This window comes from Acanthaster planci, linkage group LG14 (assembly GCF_054643075.1).
Source record: "Acanthaster planci isolate LZ-2023a linkage group LG14, COTS_SCS, whole genome shotgun sequence".
Lineage (NCBI taxonomy): Eukaryota > Metazoa > Echinodermata > Asteroidea > Valvatida > Acanthasteridae > Acanthaster > Acanthaster planci.
In genome coordinates, this window is record NC_141790.1 from 9,661,589 (window position 1) to 9,680,313 (window position 18,725).

The following is an 18,725-nucleotide window of genomic DNA, read 5'->3' on the forward strand; positions in this document are numbered from 1 at the left end:
CACAAACACTGTCAGAAGTACTAGGAGTTGAGTACTTTTCTAACACTCCAGGTCATTATTTCAGTACATAAATACTACTATCAGAAGGACTTGGTGCAGTTGAGTACTTTTTCTAGTACTTCACATCAATATTACAGCACATAAATACTATGAAAAGTACTTTCACGACTCAGAGTGTGAGAAAAAGGAACAACAAAGTCTTGTTATTAACTTAGGAGCATGAGGCTGTTACTAAATCTCGGGTACTTGTGACATACTTGTGAGTACTTGTGAAGCACTCAACTTCACACGACCACAGTTTGACCACAAAGAACCTAAGTGAAGTCCTTAAGGCTGGATTAAATTGCCCGTTGGCATGCGTGCATCACCACACGTTTCACAATGCTGGTACGTGCAAGTATTTGATTAAAAAAAAGCATGTTCAAGCTAAGCTGCGCTCATCATCAGCACATCCATGTACGAGTACTGGTGATTCGAGCATTCAAAGAGAGGAGCACTCTCTTTGCAGACCCTAGAATTTTACTGTAGGCCCCTGGATTTTTTGCCAGGACCCTGGCACAGTGCCAAATGCTGCCTGACCAGTAATAACCAAGTCCGAGCAGTCATCACCTTCCTGTAGATGAGGCCGGAGCAGGCCACACGGATCCGCATGCCGTAGCGTGCCACGCCAAAGAAGGCCACGTGGTGACACACCATGGTCATTGATGCGGCCAAGCAGACGCCAGCAGCCAGTAGGTAGGCCTGGCCGGTGGGTACCTGGTCCGTGGAGAAGTAGAGGACCAAACGGCTCATCATCAACGGCTGCACCACTTTGAAGACGCACTCCTGTAACCACAACATGTAAGACAAAAAGAAAGCAGCTCATCATCAACGGCTGCACCACTTTGAAGACGCACTCCTGTAACCACAACATCATGTAAGACAAAAAGAAAGTTTTTTTTGGTAATTGTTTTTATTTGTTTCGCAGAGAAAAAGTAGTAGGATAAACCCACAAAAGTGTCCTCTTTTTGAGATGATATATCTTTGTTTTATTACCGGTGCGTCACATTTGTTTAGGGCAAGTCTGCAAGAAAAGTAGAAATCAATAGGGCCGATAGGAATCTCTGTTTCAGCCAGCAGCTGAAAAAGCCATTGCTTTCCTTATGGCATTTTTTTTTCTTTTCCATTCTCAGACTTTCTCCAGAGTTTGTACACATCTTTTTGTCCCACAGTTCGGTAGTTTCATACATCTGATCGACTTCAAACTTGGCAGACCTTCAGTCAATCATCCAAGGGTGGTCCTGGAACACATTTGTCATGATGATGTCATCACGTGATTTAATTTTGAATATTTACTTTTTGACCATAGGGTTTGGACATGTTTTTCTACAACACACTAATGAACGAGTACTCCTCAATTTCGGCTCAAGAGCACTATGAGAACGAAAGAGAAATTGTACGTTTTAATCCCTGTTATTCAATTTGAAATACGTGTATGCCCCAAGAGTCAAAATATCAAGTCATATTTCAAAAAAACTTTTAGTTTAAGTGCAAATCATGTGACATGAACTTAAAGCAGCAGTTTTTCTGCATGTGTTTTTAGCCCATTGACAGTGTACGTGTTTTCAAGCCACCATTTTGGTAACTTAGAGATGTTTGATCGTCATCAAAGTGATAGCCAACAAAGACCCTGATACAAGAATTATTCCAAATGAATGATGTCATGATGACATCATCATCTGGTTTCTTTCAGCCCATTGACTTTGTCCACGTTTTAAAGCCACCATTTTGGTAACTGTGAAATCTTTGGTTGGTGTAAAAGTTACAGTCAACAAAGACCCTAACAAAAGACTTTGCTTTATTTATGACCTCATGATAATGTCATCGCCTATTTTTAAAGTTATTTCTGGATATTCAATTTTCCCCTTTAGGTTTTGTACACGTTTTTCAACAGCCAGTCTTCGGTACTCTGGTCAATCTACGTGTAACTTATTCCATTTATGTACACTCGTAGTCCACCATGGAGAGAGGGTTCCAGGACAAAAATTGTCAAAATGACATCATCAAGAGGTCATGTGACATGAGATTAAAGGTCAATCTACGTGTAACTTATTCCATTTATGTACATTCGTAGTCCACCATGGAGAGAGGGTCCCAGGACCAAAATTCTCAAAATGACATCAGGGGTCACGTGACATGAGATTAAAGCTGCAGTTTTTGTCCACAGGTTTTGTACACGTTTTTCTACTAAACACTTTCACTGATCATAATGAGTCAGTAGTCCTTAACTTCCGCTTAAGAGAAACTATGAGAAGAAAGGAGAAATTGCATTTTTCTGCCAAGTTATTCAATTTCAAATATACCCTAGAGTCAGAATACCAAGTAATATTTCAAAAAGAATTTCAGTTTAAAAGCAAATCGGATGACATGAAGAGAAGTAGTGTTTCTGCGTGTGTTTCTAGCCCATTGACTCTGTACATGTTTTCCAGCAACCATTTTGGTAACTTCGCGATTTTCATAGACATGCCGAAATGGCTTTTTTTTGTACATGCACGATCGGCCTTGCACAGAAAGACCAATATCGCTGCTCCAAACAGGATTTTTCTTACAGTGAAGGCACATCCTTTAACATGTATAAGGCCTGATATTTCCTAAAGACCCACTGGGTTGAAATTTTGAAGACAACTACAAAGGGAAGCATTATACAAGCAAATTGGAATCACGAAATGATGACATCATCAGCTGTTAAGTCATGTGGCATTAAAGGTGCACTCTTCAAAGCAAAATATCCTTTGAACTACATACATGTACATGTACCAGTATGTGTGATGATTTCTTTAAACATTATCAATGTACAGCTCTCATCACTTACAGACTCATTATTCAAAGCTTTATTTCAATACATTTCACATCAAATGGAAACACCATTACTTAGATGGAAAAAGAACCGAGAAGAATAAACGCCGAAACAGCTGCGTTCGTCCAGAGGACGAACATGCCTCTAGTTTCATTCAGAATTTATTACAAGGGCTGCCAGTCACCTTCCATGTATGACAATACCACACTAATTTTTTTTTTATACCACTTACCAGCAACTTTATAAATTTCAGGGTACATAATGTACATGTGCAGTCAGACACGGACCATTTAACTTTGCTCAAAGTTGGTTCAGTGCGTGTTACGACCAGAAAAGCAGAAATTAAATTGGATTATGTACCACTTTCTCTATTAATAAAACATATATTCCTGTCTACCACTTTGTTTTCTTGTAATATTTTAAGTCAGGGTAAATGCTTTCTAAAAGTATGCTGCTCAAGATATTTCATCCTATACATTCTGAGAAAAGTGTACCACGAAATTGGGGAATTTTGCCTCTTTAAAACTTTGTTTCTCCTTGAATTGATAAATGAAGAAGACTTTTTTGTCAAAACGAATAGATTTAAGCACCGCGTCGGCCCGTCGTCTCGGCATAACCACGGCTGCACTGTACATGCTGCAACGCGCGTCATGTGGTCGTGAGTTTTTTCGAGAAAGTCGAGAGTGCCTGCGGGGGTAATAACAATCCGTAACATGCATGGAACCAAGGGCGCACATGTGTTTGCACTGGGGCCGCTCGCGGTTGCACATCCCTGGGTAAATGGTCCGTGGGTAAGGTTACTTTTACATGTAAAGGAGAAAAAGAGAATTGTGCCGCTTGTTTATGTACACATAGAGCATGAATTAGTATTGTTTTCCAATACATTTGAGCTGACTGCAGTCCAAGTCGTGTTTTTTTTTTGTCTTTTGCCGTCACTGAAATATGGCAGAGAGAGGCTGCATGAAACACTGAACAGGTGTTCGTCAATCTGCGTACATGTAGCTAAGTGCTACTGTAATGTCTCATCAAATCACCTGTGAATAATGTCTGCTCGATAGCGACGAGGCTGAATGGTTCCCAGCAGCTGTTAACTGTTTGGGTGAGGATTAACTCAACATGATGGACTGCAACTCGATGGAATTCATTCGACCATTTTGAGACTCGGTGTGCTTACTTTAAAAAAAAAAAATGACGACAGCGTGCACGTTTTGGCCGGCGTCGCGGGCGGTGGTTTGCGACTGGTTAGGAAGTGTTTTTTGGGGGGGAGGGGAGAGATGGAAAAGATGGGGGGCTGTACCTCAAAGAAGGCAGGAACGCCCAGCACCATGTAGCCCCAGCCAAATGTTCTCCATATTGCGCGGCGTAGTGACGGCCTCTCACCCGTCCTCTTGTTCTTCTCAAGCTCCAGCTGCCATTCCCTGCAGAGGGGAAAATGAGAAATATACTGGGGGACTGGAAGTACCCTCACTTTTGTCTCATTAACCCCCCCCCCAAAAAAAAAATCCCCGAAATTAAGGGATGTAGCTTGGCCAACTTGTCTTCTGAGGATGTGCAAAGCCGGCAACAATGTTTCTGCAATAGTGGTAATTACCCGTCCCCTGGTAATACCCCAAAAGTGTTTCAAAAACCCCGAAAACATATATTTTTGGAGACATTGACATTTAAAATACCTATCCAGCGCTTCCACCAACACCCTGGTGGAGTCCTGGGGTAGGACGTCATACAAGTCGTCATCTTCAAGCGGTTTTCTGTAGCCCACTCTGAAGAACTTGAACATCCAGCTAGAGTACATTTCAAAACAGCAGAGAAATAAATAAATAAATAAATAAACATGGTAGCAAGGCAAGGAGAGGATTAATATTCATGATCACCGGGTTAAATTGTACAAAATCTCCAATTTTGTGTACATGTGCTTCCCTTTTTTCCAAACTGTCTTTCACATCTAGCCGCAAATTACACAGGCAAATTTTGCTCTCATTATGTTGAGGCAGTGCAAATGCTATTCCGGAGCAGTAGGGAGGATTTCACATACACGTAAAATCTAAGCAGAAATTTATACATAGCTAAGCATTTAAAACAACACAAGGTCTCACCAGCCTTGACATAATTATCATTATTTCTCCAACCAGAGGAATTTGGAGGACTGAGGACAGTTCAAAGGGGGTAAAACTTTTTACATGGCGTCTGAGTTTCCCCCCAAAAAATAGCATGTTCATGTACTATGACACTACCAGCCCTCGAGAAAAAAAAGTCCCTTTCCTTTTTTGGCCAGGATGCTGTCAGCACAATCCCCAATCCTCCACTTTCCACTCTTTGTGAAAGAATTTTCAAGCAACGTCGAAGCCCCATGTGAAGTATTTGTTAGAGGCTGTGCTCTTTCCCAGTCCTGCTAAATCCTTCACCCAAACCTTGCGGCATGCATGTCAAGTACTGATGAAGGATCCTTCAGAGGATTAGGACACAGGTAAAGCTTGGTTTTATGAAGCCAAAGTAGCCAAAACATCCGCTTTTATTAGACAGTTCCAGATAGGAAATGACTTCAGGCATTACTGCATGGACTCTACAGACATGTTACGTGTACAGGACAAATGCATGTGAACATGTATGCACAACGTACTAAGACCAACCAATATGAACATGGTGCAGTGTTCATGAAACAAATGGATACCCCACTAATGCAGGTTTTTTTTTTCAAAAGTCCTTTATTTTCCCGAGAAAAAAGATGACAGTTGTCCTCTGTGGGGAACTTTCCCCCCCCCAAGAACCTGGCTCAGGAAGTAAAGCATGCCTTTAATACTGAAGGAAATGATGTCATCAAATTAAAGGCTTACAGCAAAGTGAGTAATATACATGTACATGTATGTGCACTAGTGACTTTGCGACCTGTCACGTACGCACATGTACACTTACCAAACAATGCGCAATGCAGATTGATTTCTTCAGAATTACACATGTAAAGATCCGGCTGTAACACTATCCGGCTGTAACACTATTCGCATGAAACTGTTTCACTATTGTCTCAATTGTATACTACATGTACATACATGAACACATACAATTTTGTGGGGGTTAAGCTTTTATTCTTGACAACTGAATTTCCAGAATATCTTCCCTGACAAAGCCTGCTGGTGAAAACATTCACAAATTTATCCTGAAGTACATGTAGATGGGGGAAATTATCCTACAGGGCTTGAATTACTTTTTCTGCTGTGTTAGTTTTCTGTGGATGGTATGAGTTGTTGAGACCTGTCCCTCAATATTGCCACCCCACTGTGACTTGGTCGTGTTTCCAACTTAGAGCTGAACCCATTTTTGAAATCAATTTGGAGGTTAAAATCAATGACTTTGAAAGGGAGAGAAATTTGGTTGTGGGGAAAGAAAACTGCATTCCAAAAGCCTACTTCAAGATGTCTGGAGTGAATTCATGGTAGCTGAAAAAGTGCATGTCCCAAACAAATACAGTCCAAAATACGACTCCCCTACCAGGTTTATTGACTGACTTTTTGTAGTGTGCGATCTTGCTGAGACTTGGGGAGTAAAATCATCAATTAGGACCAAACATCAGCGGGACGTCCTGTCCCACCCTTCAACTAGGGGACAAACATTCTTTTTTGGTTAGAACTGCTTTTATGGGAATTTGGCACAGAGTCATTCTATAGTTTCGATTATTCAACTATTTGAATTGACGCCGACTTACATTACTCTGACTGCAGCACGTGAGCCTTTTCCTCTACACTTACTAACCACACTTCCATGTACTTCCTTGTTTCACTGATTAGAACCACTGTTTTGGCCAGTTTAAAGGGTAGCTGCAATCAATGTTTTTGACTACTGTATAAACCTGTAAAATGTACCTTTATGCCTCTGTAAAACCTATTTCCATTTTTGGTTTCACTATTTAAAAGGGTGTTTTAATGCCTTGATGATTTTTATGCTAATGATACTTCCATATAACAAAACTGTGATGTCATCTCAGGAAGAAGTCTCAATGTTATTTTGGTTTGTACAAAAAAAATCCTGTGTTTTTGTGGATTTTCCTAGACTAAGTTTTCTCTTCTTTGCTGAATGTTATTAATGTACATATCAATAACCACCAATCCCTCTCTCAGAAACGTTATCAGTTAATAAATTCTGGGTTCACAATTTGAACAGAAATACCTATGCACTGAACCATGTCTTCCCTAGATGACTTCACAGCAACAGCGCCCTCTGTTGTCCGGGAAAACATGGATGATTTGATTGTTTAAAAGTGTGCACTTTTCAGTGCATTTAACCAAATGAAATAGGAGTGTGGAAGAGTTTTCATACACTGAAGAAAGTAAAAAGATGCTGAAAAACTGTGTTGAAGAAAACTTCATTGCAGCCGCACTTAAACAATTTTTTTGCATGCATGATGCAACACATGTATTGTGCAAGTACATCGTGATTACGTTACATCATGGAGAGAAGGGATTTTTATGGGTCCATGATTTCATCACGGCCTTGCATATGAAATACAGCAAGAAAAGTTGCTTAGCAGGTTAACTATGCTACAAAAATACATGTATGAAAATATAGTCAAGAGAACCGATAAGTGTTTAAAGTTGGTGGGATGCAGGAAGAAATTTCCTGCAATGGTCAGATCTAGACTAACATCCTGACATGCCAGCAGCCTACATGTGTATGTGGCTACTTGTAGTTCATTACTGTTCAGACGATCTGACCCCAGAACTGAATAAACATTCAAAGAGAGCAAAATGTCTATTTAGTTTTTTCTTGAAAACCTTTCACTTTTAAGACTGGCTGTTATTTAGCACTGCCAATGAGTTGGAATGGGGGAATCACAAATGTTCCGCATAATGTGAAAAGCCCTGGTGTCCCTGTACACAGACCTGTGCTTGTCTGAAACAAAAGTCGGAAACAAGTGTTTTCTACATGTAAGTCAATGCTTCTGAATTTTATTAGATAAATTCCATGTTTTCATTGTTTTTATCACATGCTGACGGCTGTTATAACATTTAAGGGAAACAGTGTTGTCCGTTCATGGAACTCTTTCCGAATTATAATGAAAACTGCATCTGGAGATATCCCATACACATTACGCATGATACAGTCCCGACACTCAAACTATCAATACATACCTGTGTCGACATTTATTCCTTTTATTTGTATAAAAATATCATACCTATACAACAATAATAATAATATTATACATTTATTTTTTATTGGTAAATTTTTACTGTGTGTGAAACAGAAAAAAGGGCAAACCAATTCATACAATACATGTTGTGCACTAACCTGGCCCCCCCTTTTTGGGCCACGTCCTTGTCCGTAACAATTCTACCCGAGCAGCCTAGGCTACGTTGTGTCTTAGTACATTTGCAAACAGGTACCGTACGCATGAGTCATGTTTTTGAGCTCTTTTCCAGTGATCTTACCAAAAGAATATTTTCGAGATGATATTGGCCCTCGACAGTGGATGCTTGCGTGTGGCATCCGCTGCTTTTATTTGGATCTCCGGTTCAGCACCATCGCTGGATTCAGCGTCCGGGTACTCTTCCTGCGTTAGTCCGTGGGAGTCATCACCTGTGGCGCAGGCAGTGCGTTCACCCTTCTCGTCCGCCATGCCCGCCTCAGCACGCTCACTGCTGGTACTGGTAGCTGGTAACGGCGTGCACATGCTGTTGTCCTCATCGTGTTGTGGAACGTATGTGGACTCTTTCCTTATCTGATTCAATTTCTTCTTTTGTGGCATTGTTGTGGACTTTGCCGCTGGGTTTGTTTACTTGACCAGTGAAGTTGACAAAGGCCTGACTCGGATTACCCCAGTGCAGTGCAAGCCGACGACGAATGAACTGTCACACAGTTCTGGTACAATATGCACAATGCAACAACGTGCACTACACTACCCTGCTTAGAAGGTTGAAGCTTATTATCATAGTGTAACTCCAACCTCGATCCCAAAACCCCAGTGCTCAAGGACACCGTAGAATCTGCTATGTCATCGTGACAGCTACAGATACATCACAAACAGTTACAACTTCATTTAAATTCATTATAGAAAACCGAAATAAAATAAAGTGATTGACACAATGCTAGAGGAGTATATAAAGGAGATAACTTCACCCAAAGGACATAAATTCCGGAGGTGTGGGGCATAGGCCTATTTGAAAATGTTTGACCCGAGAGATTATTATTATTTTGTTCAACCCCCCCACACCCGTTACCGTGATTTTTTTCATATTTCGTAAGTAACCAAAACTGCACGGAGGTCGTGGTTTATATCTATGCATCGCCACAAAATGGATAGCAGGCGTGCAGCACCCCCTTAAAGTGATGTTGATGTCCACTCCCGTGTTCCGCCCCGCCCCAGCCCGCTCACAAATTTTCGCGGCGGGGCAGATGTTTATGGACGCCGGTGTCAAACAAAAAGAGTGATGCTAAACATGCAAATTCGTAATAACCAACACCACTTACTTCAGCTTGACAGAATGAGCATTAAGTTTCATTTTTCAAATATCCTTATTTCGGCCTACCGAACCGAGGATTTTTGTATACCCCGCGGATTCTATCAGTTTCAGTCAGTACGGTTCCCGCCGCACTATCAGGATACAATCCACCATTTCAAGCCCCATTAAACTTGAAAACAGTGTAAACAGGGCCAAATAACATGCACAGCAACATTCCTGAGATTTCTGAAACACAAGTTAAATTATTGTCTGGTCCCTAATCTTCCAATTTCTTTTCAATTTTTTTGTGGGTTAACTAGTTACATCTTTAATTATTCCCGCAAAACAATCGCCCCCGAAAAGTGATTTTTCCGAAGTCTGATTGCACCCATTTTTCAAGTGGCAACTCTTAACTTCCTCGCGGGCACTTTTGACCATTTTTCAATCGTAGTTTTTAGCTATTCTGCTTTCATATGAAAGCTTAAAAGCCCAGGGAGTTTATTCCGGCCACGATTTACACAATCTCACCATTTGGGGGGCTGAACAATCTCCTTTCTCAAAAGAACGGGGCACTGTTTTAATGCTAATGAGCTGGCCAGAACAAGCATCGATACAACCGAACTAACTGCTCCAAGTTCTGTATTATCCTCTTTCTTTGATATTTGGATATTCGGGACTTTTGTTTCGAACCTTTTTTGAAATCCTTTATTGGTTCTTTAACGATCGAGAGTATTTCTTCATCCTGGACCCCCGATGCCCTCTAAAACACTCTTTCCAACATAGGCCGACATGTTTTATGGCTTTTCCTCTTCCTGCCCACCAGAAACCAATTACAGTGTATCAAACTATCATATTTCAGCAGATTAAGCTCCATCGTTCTCAGTATTTATTATAATCCTATGTGCAATACCTTGAAAATTATGGTTATCATTATTCGATGTAGGCCCTACTGTTCATATTAATGTTATTGTCTAAATTGGTTATTCTATTCTATTCTATTCTATTCTATTCTATTCTATTCTATTCTATTCTATTCTATTCTGTTCTGTTCTGTTCTGTTCTGTTCTGTTCTGTTCTGTTCTGTTCTGTTCTGTTCTGTTCTGTTCTGTTCTGTTCTGTTCTGTTCTGTTCTGTTCTGTTCTGTTCTGTTCTGTTCTGTTCTATTCTTTTTATTGGATTGGGGTTGGAGTGGGAGTGGAAGTGGAGTGGAAGACGTTTATCATGTAAATTTACTTTGTACCTGAAACGATCTGTTTACTTTGATAGCCTTTTGACAGAAACTAGTTTATTATAGGCAGTCCGGCAGGAGCTATTTTTTGTTCTACTGTGCTGCTTGTAAGACAAAGCGCAGATTAATTATAAAGGGAAATGGATCATGGTTCTTCAGATTTCCCAAGTGCAGAAAGCAGCGAATCGAATGGAAAGTCCAGAAGTTGACGAGATGAGAGACGTAATTGTTCTCGGGACGCCCAGATCACGCGGTTAATATAAATTGTAAGCAGTCTGCATCGTACGTTTGCGCCACCGGATTCAAATTGGGCGCCCTCTGTAGCTCTGCGGGTACAGTACATTGACTCTAGTCATGGTCTAATGATAATTTTCTGCCGAGCTTATTAGTATGGTCATATGGAAATTCCCCCTCCCCCCACACACAGAGTTTCTGTTGAGAAGGGAAATTGTTTGGCCATCAGAACAGTGGGATTGTCATCATTTGCCGGGATAAACTCTTTCGTTTGTGTAAAATTACTCATGGGAAACAGCGCCCTCTTGTTGGGGGAAAGCACCAGTTTAGGGGAATCCCCAAATGAGAAATAACCGATAACGCCTTCCCGCTTTTAAACTGTGCGATTCGCGTGCAGGGGGTTGACCTTCGGTTTCCTTGCTCTATGGCTGGAACATTGCGTCATTCTTGCTCTGTTTTTGGTGAACACAGGTTGATTACATCGTTCAAAGAAACGTTATGTGGGAGTTTTCGCGATCTTCAGTCGAGGACGGAGTGATTCTGGTGTTGTATGGTTCTCCTGTTCGTGGAAGATACGTCGTGAAGGTCAACGCATTACCGGATAGAAAAGTGGAGGTGTGTGCATGTAGTAATGTTTTTATATACACTGTACATAGGACTAGTCAAGTAGTGTACTCCTGCTCGAAAGCTTCAGCACCATTACAAATACAATACGGTCACTGCCGACTACGATTATGCTCGTGGTCACAGGTGCACCGGATTCTGCCACTCGAGTATACTCTTAGGAAATGAAAGGCTATTTTAATGTAAATTGTGGGTAAATTTGAATGGGTTTAGCGTCACGGGCAACTCGCCGCACGTACATCAGCCCCACTAGTGTGGCACGGACTACTCCTGAAGGGTAAATCGGGAGTGATCCGTGCCGCACTAGTGGGGCTACAGGTACATGTACATGACGTAGGCCTGACAACAGAACACAAAAGTGACGGTCGGGCATGCATCGTGCCGCCAAACCTTCACACCGATCTCTGTGTCATCAGGAAAATCATGGATGCACATCCTTTCTTTTGGCTAAACGGCACTAGTTTTATCCGGTTTAGACAGGTTTTTTCTTCCTTGCGTATTAAAAGCGCCGTGTTTACTACGCGGTGCTGTACGATTTTTGGTTCACACACTGTATTAGACTGGTCCGTATATGCGTAATGCACACAAGTTAATCTACAGAAGGGGGCCTACTGTGCATTGTACATCATAGATCGCATGTTTCCGAGGGAAATTACTAACTGCGCATGTCCCATTTTTAGGGTCATTTGCATACGTAATGAGGGCCATGGGAATTTATGCCTGGTAAACAGCTGCTTCATTTCATGAAATTTACGTCTTATTTCCACCTTTTGGAAATAAAAATTCCTGCCCAAAATATTTTCATGGTGAGATAAGGACTTTTCCTAAAGTGTTTTATGAAAATAAAATTGAGAAATAGCACCAGAATGGTCAAAACTAATGATTTTGGGAAAAGCTTTTTTCGTAAGCGGTAGTTTGTTTACGTTTTGATGCGATTTTTGAAGACTCGAAACAAAGAATTCGAAGTTGTCCTGAAGTTTTCAAAAGTGGGTTGCAGTGGAGAAACTGGTGCGAAGGTTTCAGATTTGCTAACGGTTTTCCGCTAGATTTTTTTTCTCTTCCCGACCGGACGCGTTTGCATATTCCGTTCTTCCCGCATAATCTTACGGCCTTGCGAGCGTAAAAATTCAGTGACTCGGGCCGGAACGAAAGACGAACACCAAAGTACAGTAAGATAACATAAAGTTTATTATTAAAACCGAGGTCTATCTGTCTTATAAAATTGCCGGGAATACGTTGAAATTAACAGTAAATATACGAGTTTTACGTGTACTTTATACATGCATGAACCGTATGAACATGCACGCCGCGGTACGTGTGTAACAGGCCGCAGTTTACCGTGACGGTACATGGCTGGATCGTTTTTGTGCGTGTAAAACACAAATAGATTGCGCCGCGCAGAAGTAATAAATGTAACTCATGAAAGTCGAACAAAAAAATCTAGCTGCATAGAACTGATTGTACTGTGTAGTTGAGATTCTGGCCCATCGTAGAGACTTTCTCACTGTTCAGGGAAAACTTCTAAAATTGAGAAATCTAGTGGGAAAAAGACCAAATGATCTATTGAAAATGGAAATATTGTATCATCTAAGCAACCACTCTGAGGCTACATTTCATATTTATGTAGCATTTCTTTTTATGGGTATGTAGTGTTTCATTCGGATTAAGCCGGCTAGAGCACATACAGAGAGTTTCAATGTGATCGTTTGTTAACTTTGTGCAAACAAAGTCTTCAAAACGAAAAGGCTCTACAGAGAGGATTGGCAAGTTGATAAGGACAATTCCGTATGGTTAACGAGGGTCCGGTCAAGTAACCGCCGCGCACGGTCGAAATCGTTAATTTCCACACGTCGAAGGGGGTAAAACCTACGTGGCGTGCATTTAGTTTGTGAATTCGCGCATGCGCAGTAGTAACATAGTATGGTCGTCGGCCTGAAAACTAATAGGTCTATTCTAGCAGACGACGCATGTCGGTGAGGGATTTGTCCGGCCATTTCCCTTGAAGACCTCGTGTGTAAATAAATAATTTCCCATAATCTATGGAATGGTGATATATTTTAGCTTCTGATAAGAAAGATCTCCGGAAACTAATCAAAGAAGTAGAAAACGTCAATTTTACGAAAAAGGATAATTATGAAAAATTATCGTTTTTTAAGCCAAATTCATGTCTAATTTTCACAATTTTGCCTTGTTTACCTTCAAATAACTTTGATGCCACGTGAAAGACTAGTAAATCTAATGATTAAAAAAGTTTATTACTTCTAGGTAGAAAACGTTTTTATGAACTTCACTTCGTTTTTCCTTGGGACCCATTTTCGTGCCCAATTTTCAAGATCAAGAGCCATTTGTCTGAAACGAGGTTCCTTTTTCATGCGGATTCACCCCCCAGGCCAACATGGCCGGGGAGCGGTAAAAAATGAGATGTCCTGATTATGGGCATGACTGCATACACGTACACGCACACACACCTGGGGACGAGTACGTTTCGGGACGAGTTGACTTTTATTGCATTGCAATACGTACAACGACATTAAACGTTCACGTGAACATAACAAACAACTCATTGTTCTCCAGATATTGTGAACTGTCCTCATACCAGCAAAAAGCGTGGAGAGATGGGCTCTGATTATCAACTTTTTGACACCCAGACCGTCCCAAAACTTGATTTCTGGCTTTGAAGCACACTTCGTCTTTCATCATTTACACGCATGTTCCTTTTAAGAACCTTGGAAAGTACGTCCCCAGATGCCGTGGACCACAGTTCCATTGAAAATTTCAGGTGGGCCGAGAAAATGCACTGGCGTTAAGAACCCCTGTCATGTAGTCAAAATGTCGGTTCACAAGTTTGGCTTACTGACCGTCTCTCTGTTGAAATTAGCTTTTAATTCCTGTCTTTTGTCAATTGCCAGATCTGCTTTGACGATGGAACCACCATGGAACTTCCCCTGGCTGACTACAGCAATGCTGGATGTTTTGCCGACAAACTGAGAGCCGACATGGGGGCGCTTGAGTTCGTTCATGAGTTCGAGCACTTGTTGTCTCCCCTCAGCTTGGTTCCTCCGGTGCAAGGTAAAAATGCCTTGTGCACCCATTGCAGGATCCTGACATTCTCCACTGACCTGGCTTAGTCTATCAATAAAGTGGGGCATAGCCAACACTACCATGAATAAAATAATATTGGCGAGCAATAAACGTTGTGAAATCGTATTTGAAATTAAAAACATAAAAAGAACCGTAGCAGGCCTAATTAAAAAAAACCCACATATTAACAGGGGAAAGACAGAATAGTTTAAGGAGAATGCAGTGACATAAGCCATTCATTAAGGAGCAGTCTAATTACCCCGACATGTAGATTGCCTTTACAAACTAGTCTGGTAAACTCTTGACACTTTGTTGAATTACGTACATTTTATATTCAGTGCTGCTGGATCACTGTCCCCAACATTTGGTCGTGCCCAAAGTTGGCACTGGGTGAAGTTGGGGCGCTGGACAGTTTCCTGACCAGATAAGTGGAACCTGATTCAAAAGGGTTCTCTGTTGTGCCTGGTTGGTCCACTTCAAGACCCAGTAAACCCCAACTCCACCTGGCACAACAGAAAGATACGAGTCCTGCCTAGGATAACCAGTGTACTGTGCCTCTGCCATTTCCCTACCCTCATAAAGAGGCTCGTTACGTTCCTCGACATCCTTTGTGTATACCCTGTGGAACAAAAGATGGCAGCCATGCAAGCCCTGTATATCCCCTCCTGTTTACCGAGAGGCCCCAACAAGACACACCACGGGCCTCAATCATCTCACAAAGTTGCATCTAGTAACCTATTGTGATTATTGTTGGGACAATTTTTACCGACCCCTTTTTCGCTTGCCATTGAGACATGGTCCTTTCTGGGTTTTGCCTTAATTAATGTAGAAACCGAAAGACCATCCACTTCAACTGAATCCACCACGTCTGCTCAACTATTAAATGCAAATGCAGGTGGAGTGACTAATGGGTCTGACCCGATTCAGCCAACTCCAGACTCGGAGGCTGAAATTGGTGGAGGTATGTTAGACGTTGTAACTCCAAACCTCAAGCACCGTGAAGAGATATGCCGTCCCTATTTAAACTATCCGAGCAAACCCTAAAACATTTCAGGGAAAAAAGACCTGGGGCCTGCATAGTGAGTGAGCCCTTTTGCCAGTGTAGCATTATGACATTCTAGTCAAATTGATTTGATGAGTATTACGTTTGAGTTGGAGAATAGGCCAAGTTCTGATTTTTTTTCATAGAAACCCAAAGCCCAGTCAAGTCAACTGCATCCGACACATCTACTCAATCATCTGATTTGAAGCCAGGCGAAGCACCTGCCGGAGCTGACACCAAGCAGCAAAATCCAGACGGTAAAGGCGGAGGTATGTTGGACGTTATGTCTCAGACTCGGGCCAGAATCACAACTGGAAGGGCAAGGGTAGTCAAGGGGTTGCTAGGTTATGTACTAGAGTAAGTTGCAGACTGTAACAAGATGGATTTTTCAAAGCAAACACGGGATGCGAATGAAGCAGAATTAGGAGATTTTGGTGGCGGCAAACATACCGGTCCTTTGTAGCAGTTCTGAGCATGCACACGTTGTTCTTTATCTTAGCGTGCATGCATCGTTTAGGTGTTTAAGGTTGTATTTCTGCGCGCAAGCTCTGAGGGGGGAGGGTTTACAATATGACATGCAATAATCAGGAGGAATCTTACAAATATTTCTATAAATCCCAAATTTTGGACTGGTAGTTTTCAGGTCGGGGTATTTATTTTACAAAAAGCCCCAATTGCGAGCCTATTTTGGATATAGGCGGGCGGCTACATTCAGAAATGAGCGCTTAGTTTTACTGCTATTTTGAGGGTATCAAAGGCGAATAAAAAACAAAATCGTGGCTATAACCCCCATGAAATTGAAACGAAAAGTGATCTTCTGGACATAATCTTGAATTTCCGGTAAAAAAACGGAGTCACAAGGCGGCGCTATTTCGGCCCGATTTTGCACTGTTTACTATGGGCGCGTATTTGGTGTAGTGCAACCTTCCAAACGCGCATTAGGTCCACAGATTTTGCGCACTGTGTTTAATCAACGCGTTGTAAACTCTTGGAGGCGCACTGTTGTGAATCAACCGTATTGCGCCGAGGTAAAGATAATTTAAACGGGGCTAATTCATTTTTGCAACGGACAGCCTTGCAAAATCTGGCTGTGCACTTTTGTCATACCTGTGTGAAGCTGAAATGCTTTATTAATCGTTGGTTTCAAATTTGACACGAAATGGAAGATGATTATTAGGCATCAACCATATTTTCCTTTTAATGCGTTTCTTAGTGGCTAGCACGCTTTCATACTTTACCACAATTAATGATTCAGGACACTGGAAACGCAATCTGTTGATGGCAGCTCTGGGCGCGCCGCTTGCTGTGGGCGCCGTAATGGTCGCTCTACCGGCCATTGGCTTCACTGCCGGGGGGATAGCAGCCGGATCCTACGCTGCCAGCATGATGTCGGCTGCAGCTGTTGCCAACGGGGGCGGCGTAGCTGCTGGAAGTGCTGTGGCCGTCCTTCAGTCGGTTGGAGCCGCCGGCCTCGGCGCAGGCGGGACGGCCGCGGTGGGCGGTGTCGGGGCAACGGTCGGGGGAGCCACCTCGTACTTAGTTGGCCTGTTTAAGGATAAATTCAAAAAGAACAAGAACGAAGTAAACGACGCCACCGCCGCCGCTGACGACGACGACACCAACAAAAACTAACTTCGGAAATGAGGACATTAAGATGTAGTTCAATGCTAGCTCAACAGAATTTGTGTCAGAAGCCCTGTCCCATGGTATCTCATCAGATTTCAGAAATGTTGTGGGAGAACAGCTTTATCTCAGAGTTTTCAGTTAGGAAAACTGTAAAATACTTTCAATATCCCCCTCATTATGCATTACAGATATTGCAAGATGGTCACTTTATTTCCGCGACATGTTAGAGTCACGCTGTCAATTGAGCCATGATTTTGGCACTGATCCAGACTTGCATGATATTTTTGATTGCGAAAGCTTCACGTATTTGGAAAAATTGTGACATTAAATTTACGTTCGACCATCGTATCTCAAGGATAAAATTTGTTGGATAACTTTGTTTGAAACAAGGCTTTTGTGTATTGTTTGTTCTTCAGAAGTTATGCAGAAATGATACTTTTGCATCAAGAGTGTTTGGTTTTTTTTGGACCAGTATTGCTCATGGAGTTTATTTCATTCTGAGACCACTTACAATGGACCGTATATTTACACTGCATTTAAACTAATTCGTGGCACAGAACGCTGCCATGTGGCATCGATCGTGTATTATTAAATGCTCTTCCAAATTTACAAAGTGTGCTGTACACTTCTGAAATGCTTGTGGAACTTAATAAAGTAAACACAATCTACTACAAAGGGAGTTTGGAATACGTCAATTTTGCGTGGCATTGTCGAACTTTGTTGACTTTTCCTGAAGTGAAGGTATAACCGAATATTTGTTCGTGACACTTTCCTAACAACAGTGTAAACTCGTACAGTTCCGTCACTGCATATGAATCTGTATTTCACAGCACATTGTAAGCAAGAGTAATGCTGTTGCGCTGTTTTCTACGGAAGCCCGATCGTGCCAGATATTTAAAGTACATAATTTTTTTAATTGCGAAATAACGCAACAGTTTTGTGAAATAATGCAAAATAATTTTGCGAAATAACGCTGTTTAGCTTGTCGTTAATACTGTTGTTTCGTTGATTGTGTAGATGGGTGATCATCTTAAAGAACATAAGGTTTAAAACCCTCGTAAGCTCTTACTTCTCTTGGTTTAAGGTATTCTGACATTTTATGGTTTAGCTGTGAATCACGGTGTTATTGTAAGTTTAAGAACATTAAAGCGACGTTTGTCGCAATGTGGACTATTTCGAAGAAGACATAAGTCGTCCATAGTCGATGTTGCTCTTTTTTTACTGGAGCAAGCACAAGAGTAGATTTCAAAATGCATACCAATGGATGCATCAAAAGTGCTTATTGGCAGGATTCACCATTTCAAGATCGGATGTTGCCTTGCTGCTCTCGGTTTTGGACGGCTAACAACAGGTGCGCTTTCTTTGTGTATGAGCGATTACATTTTATCATGGACTGTGGCGACATCACATCAGATTTGTAGTGCAGCAGTTCGAATGCAGTTTTTGATAGCTGCTAATGCAGCCATTTGTTTTGTGTGTAATCAGATTTGTATTGTCACCAATATAATACGGCGTAATCGTTTGAAAACCTCTGAAACTCACCTGTGTAGCCATTCTCTTCAGTGGCAAAGTTCAGAGCTCTCGAGGAAAAGGGCAGTCTGTTCCCGCGACCTTAGCGCCGCGTAC

At 41.7% G+C, this 18,725-nt stretch overlaps 2 protein-coding genes across 7 annotated transcripts in view; one reads left to right on the top strand and one right to left on the bottom strand.

The window, feature by feature from the left end:
- Positions 1-8,683, bottom strand: part of LOC110980761 (ATP-binding cassette sub-family C member 4-like) — a 29,186-nt gene extending 20,503 nt beyond the window's left edge. For both annotated transcript variants that reach the window (XM_022237711.2, XM_087145495.1), the window contains exons 1-4: positions 8,254-8,683; positions 4,507-4,617; positions 4,134-4,254; positions 610-825 (exon numbers count right to left, since the gene is read on the bottom strand). In XM_022237711.2, coding sequence (XP_022093403.2) covers positions 610-825; positions 4,134-4,254; positions 4,507-4,617; positions 8,254-8,570 — 765 coding nt within the window. In that variant the 5' untranslated portion in view covers positions 8,571-8,683. The remainder of the gene's footprint in view (positions 1-609; positions 826-4,133; positions 4,255-4,506; positions 4,618-8,253) is intronic.
- A 2,384-nt stretch (positions 8,684-11,067) lies between these two features.
- Positions 11,068-17,794, top strand: LOC110980772 (uncharacterized). Of its 5 annotated transcripts, none has more exons than XM_087145498.1 (5): positions 11,068-11,341; positions 14,260-14,419; positions 15,261-15,392; positions 15,620-15,742; positions 16,717-17,794. In XM_087145498.1, the coding sequence occupies exons 1-5, from the start codon at positions 11,225-11,227 to the stop codon at positions 17,103-17,105; spliced, it is 921 nt and encodes a 306-aa protein (XP_087001624.1). In that variant the 5' UTR covers positions 11,068-11,224; the 3' UTR covers positions 17,106-17,794. The 5 variants fall into 5 exon arrangements, with proteins under 5 accessions (XP_087001624.1, XP_087001626.1, XP_022093421.2 ...); XM_087145500.1 differs by having other exon boundaries at positions 11,069-11,341; positions 15,327-15,392; XM_022237729.2 differs by having other exon boundaries at positions 11,071-11,341; positions 16,729-17,794.
- The last annotated feature ends 931 nt before the right edge of the window (positions 17,795-18,725 follow it).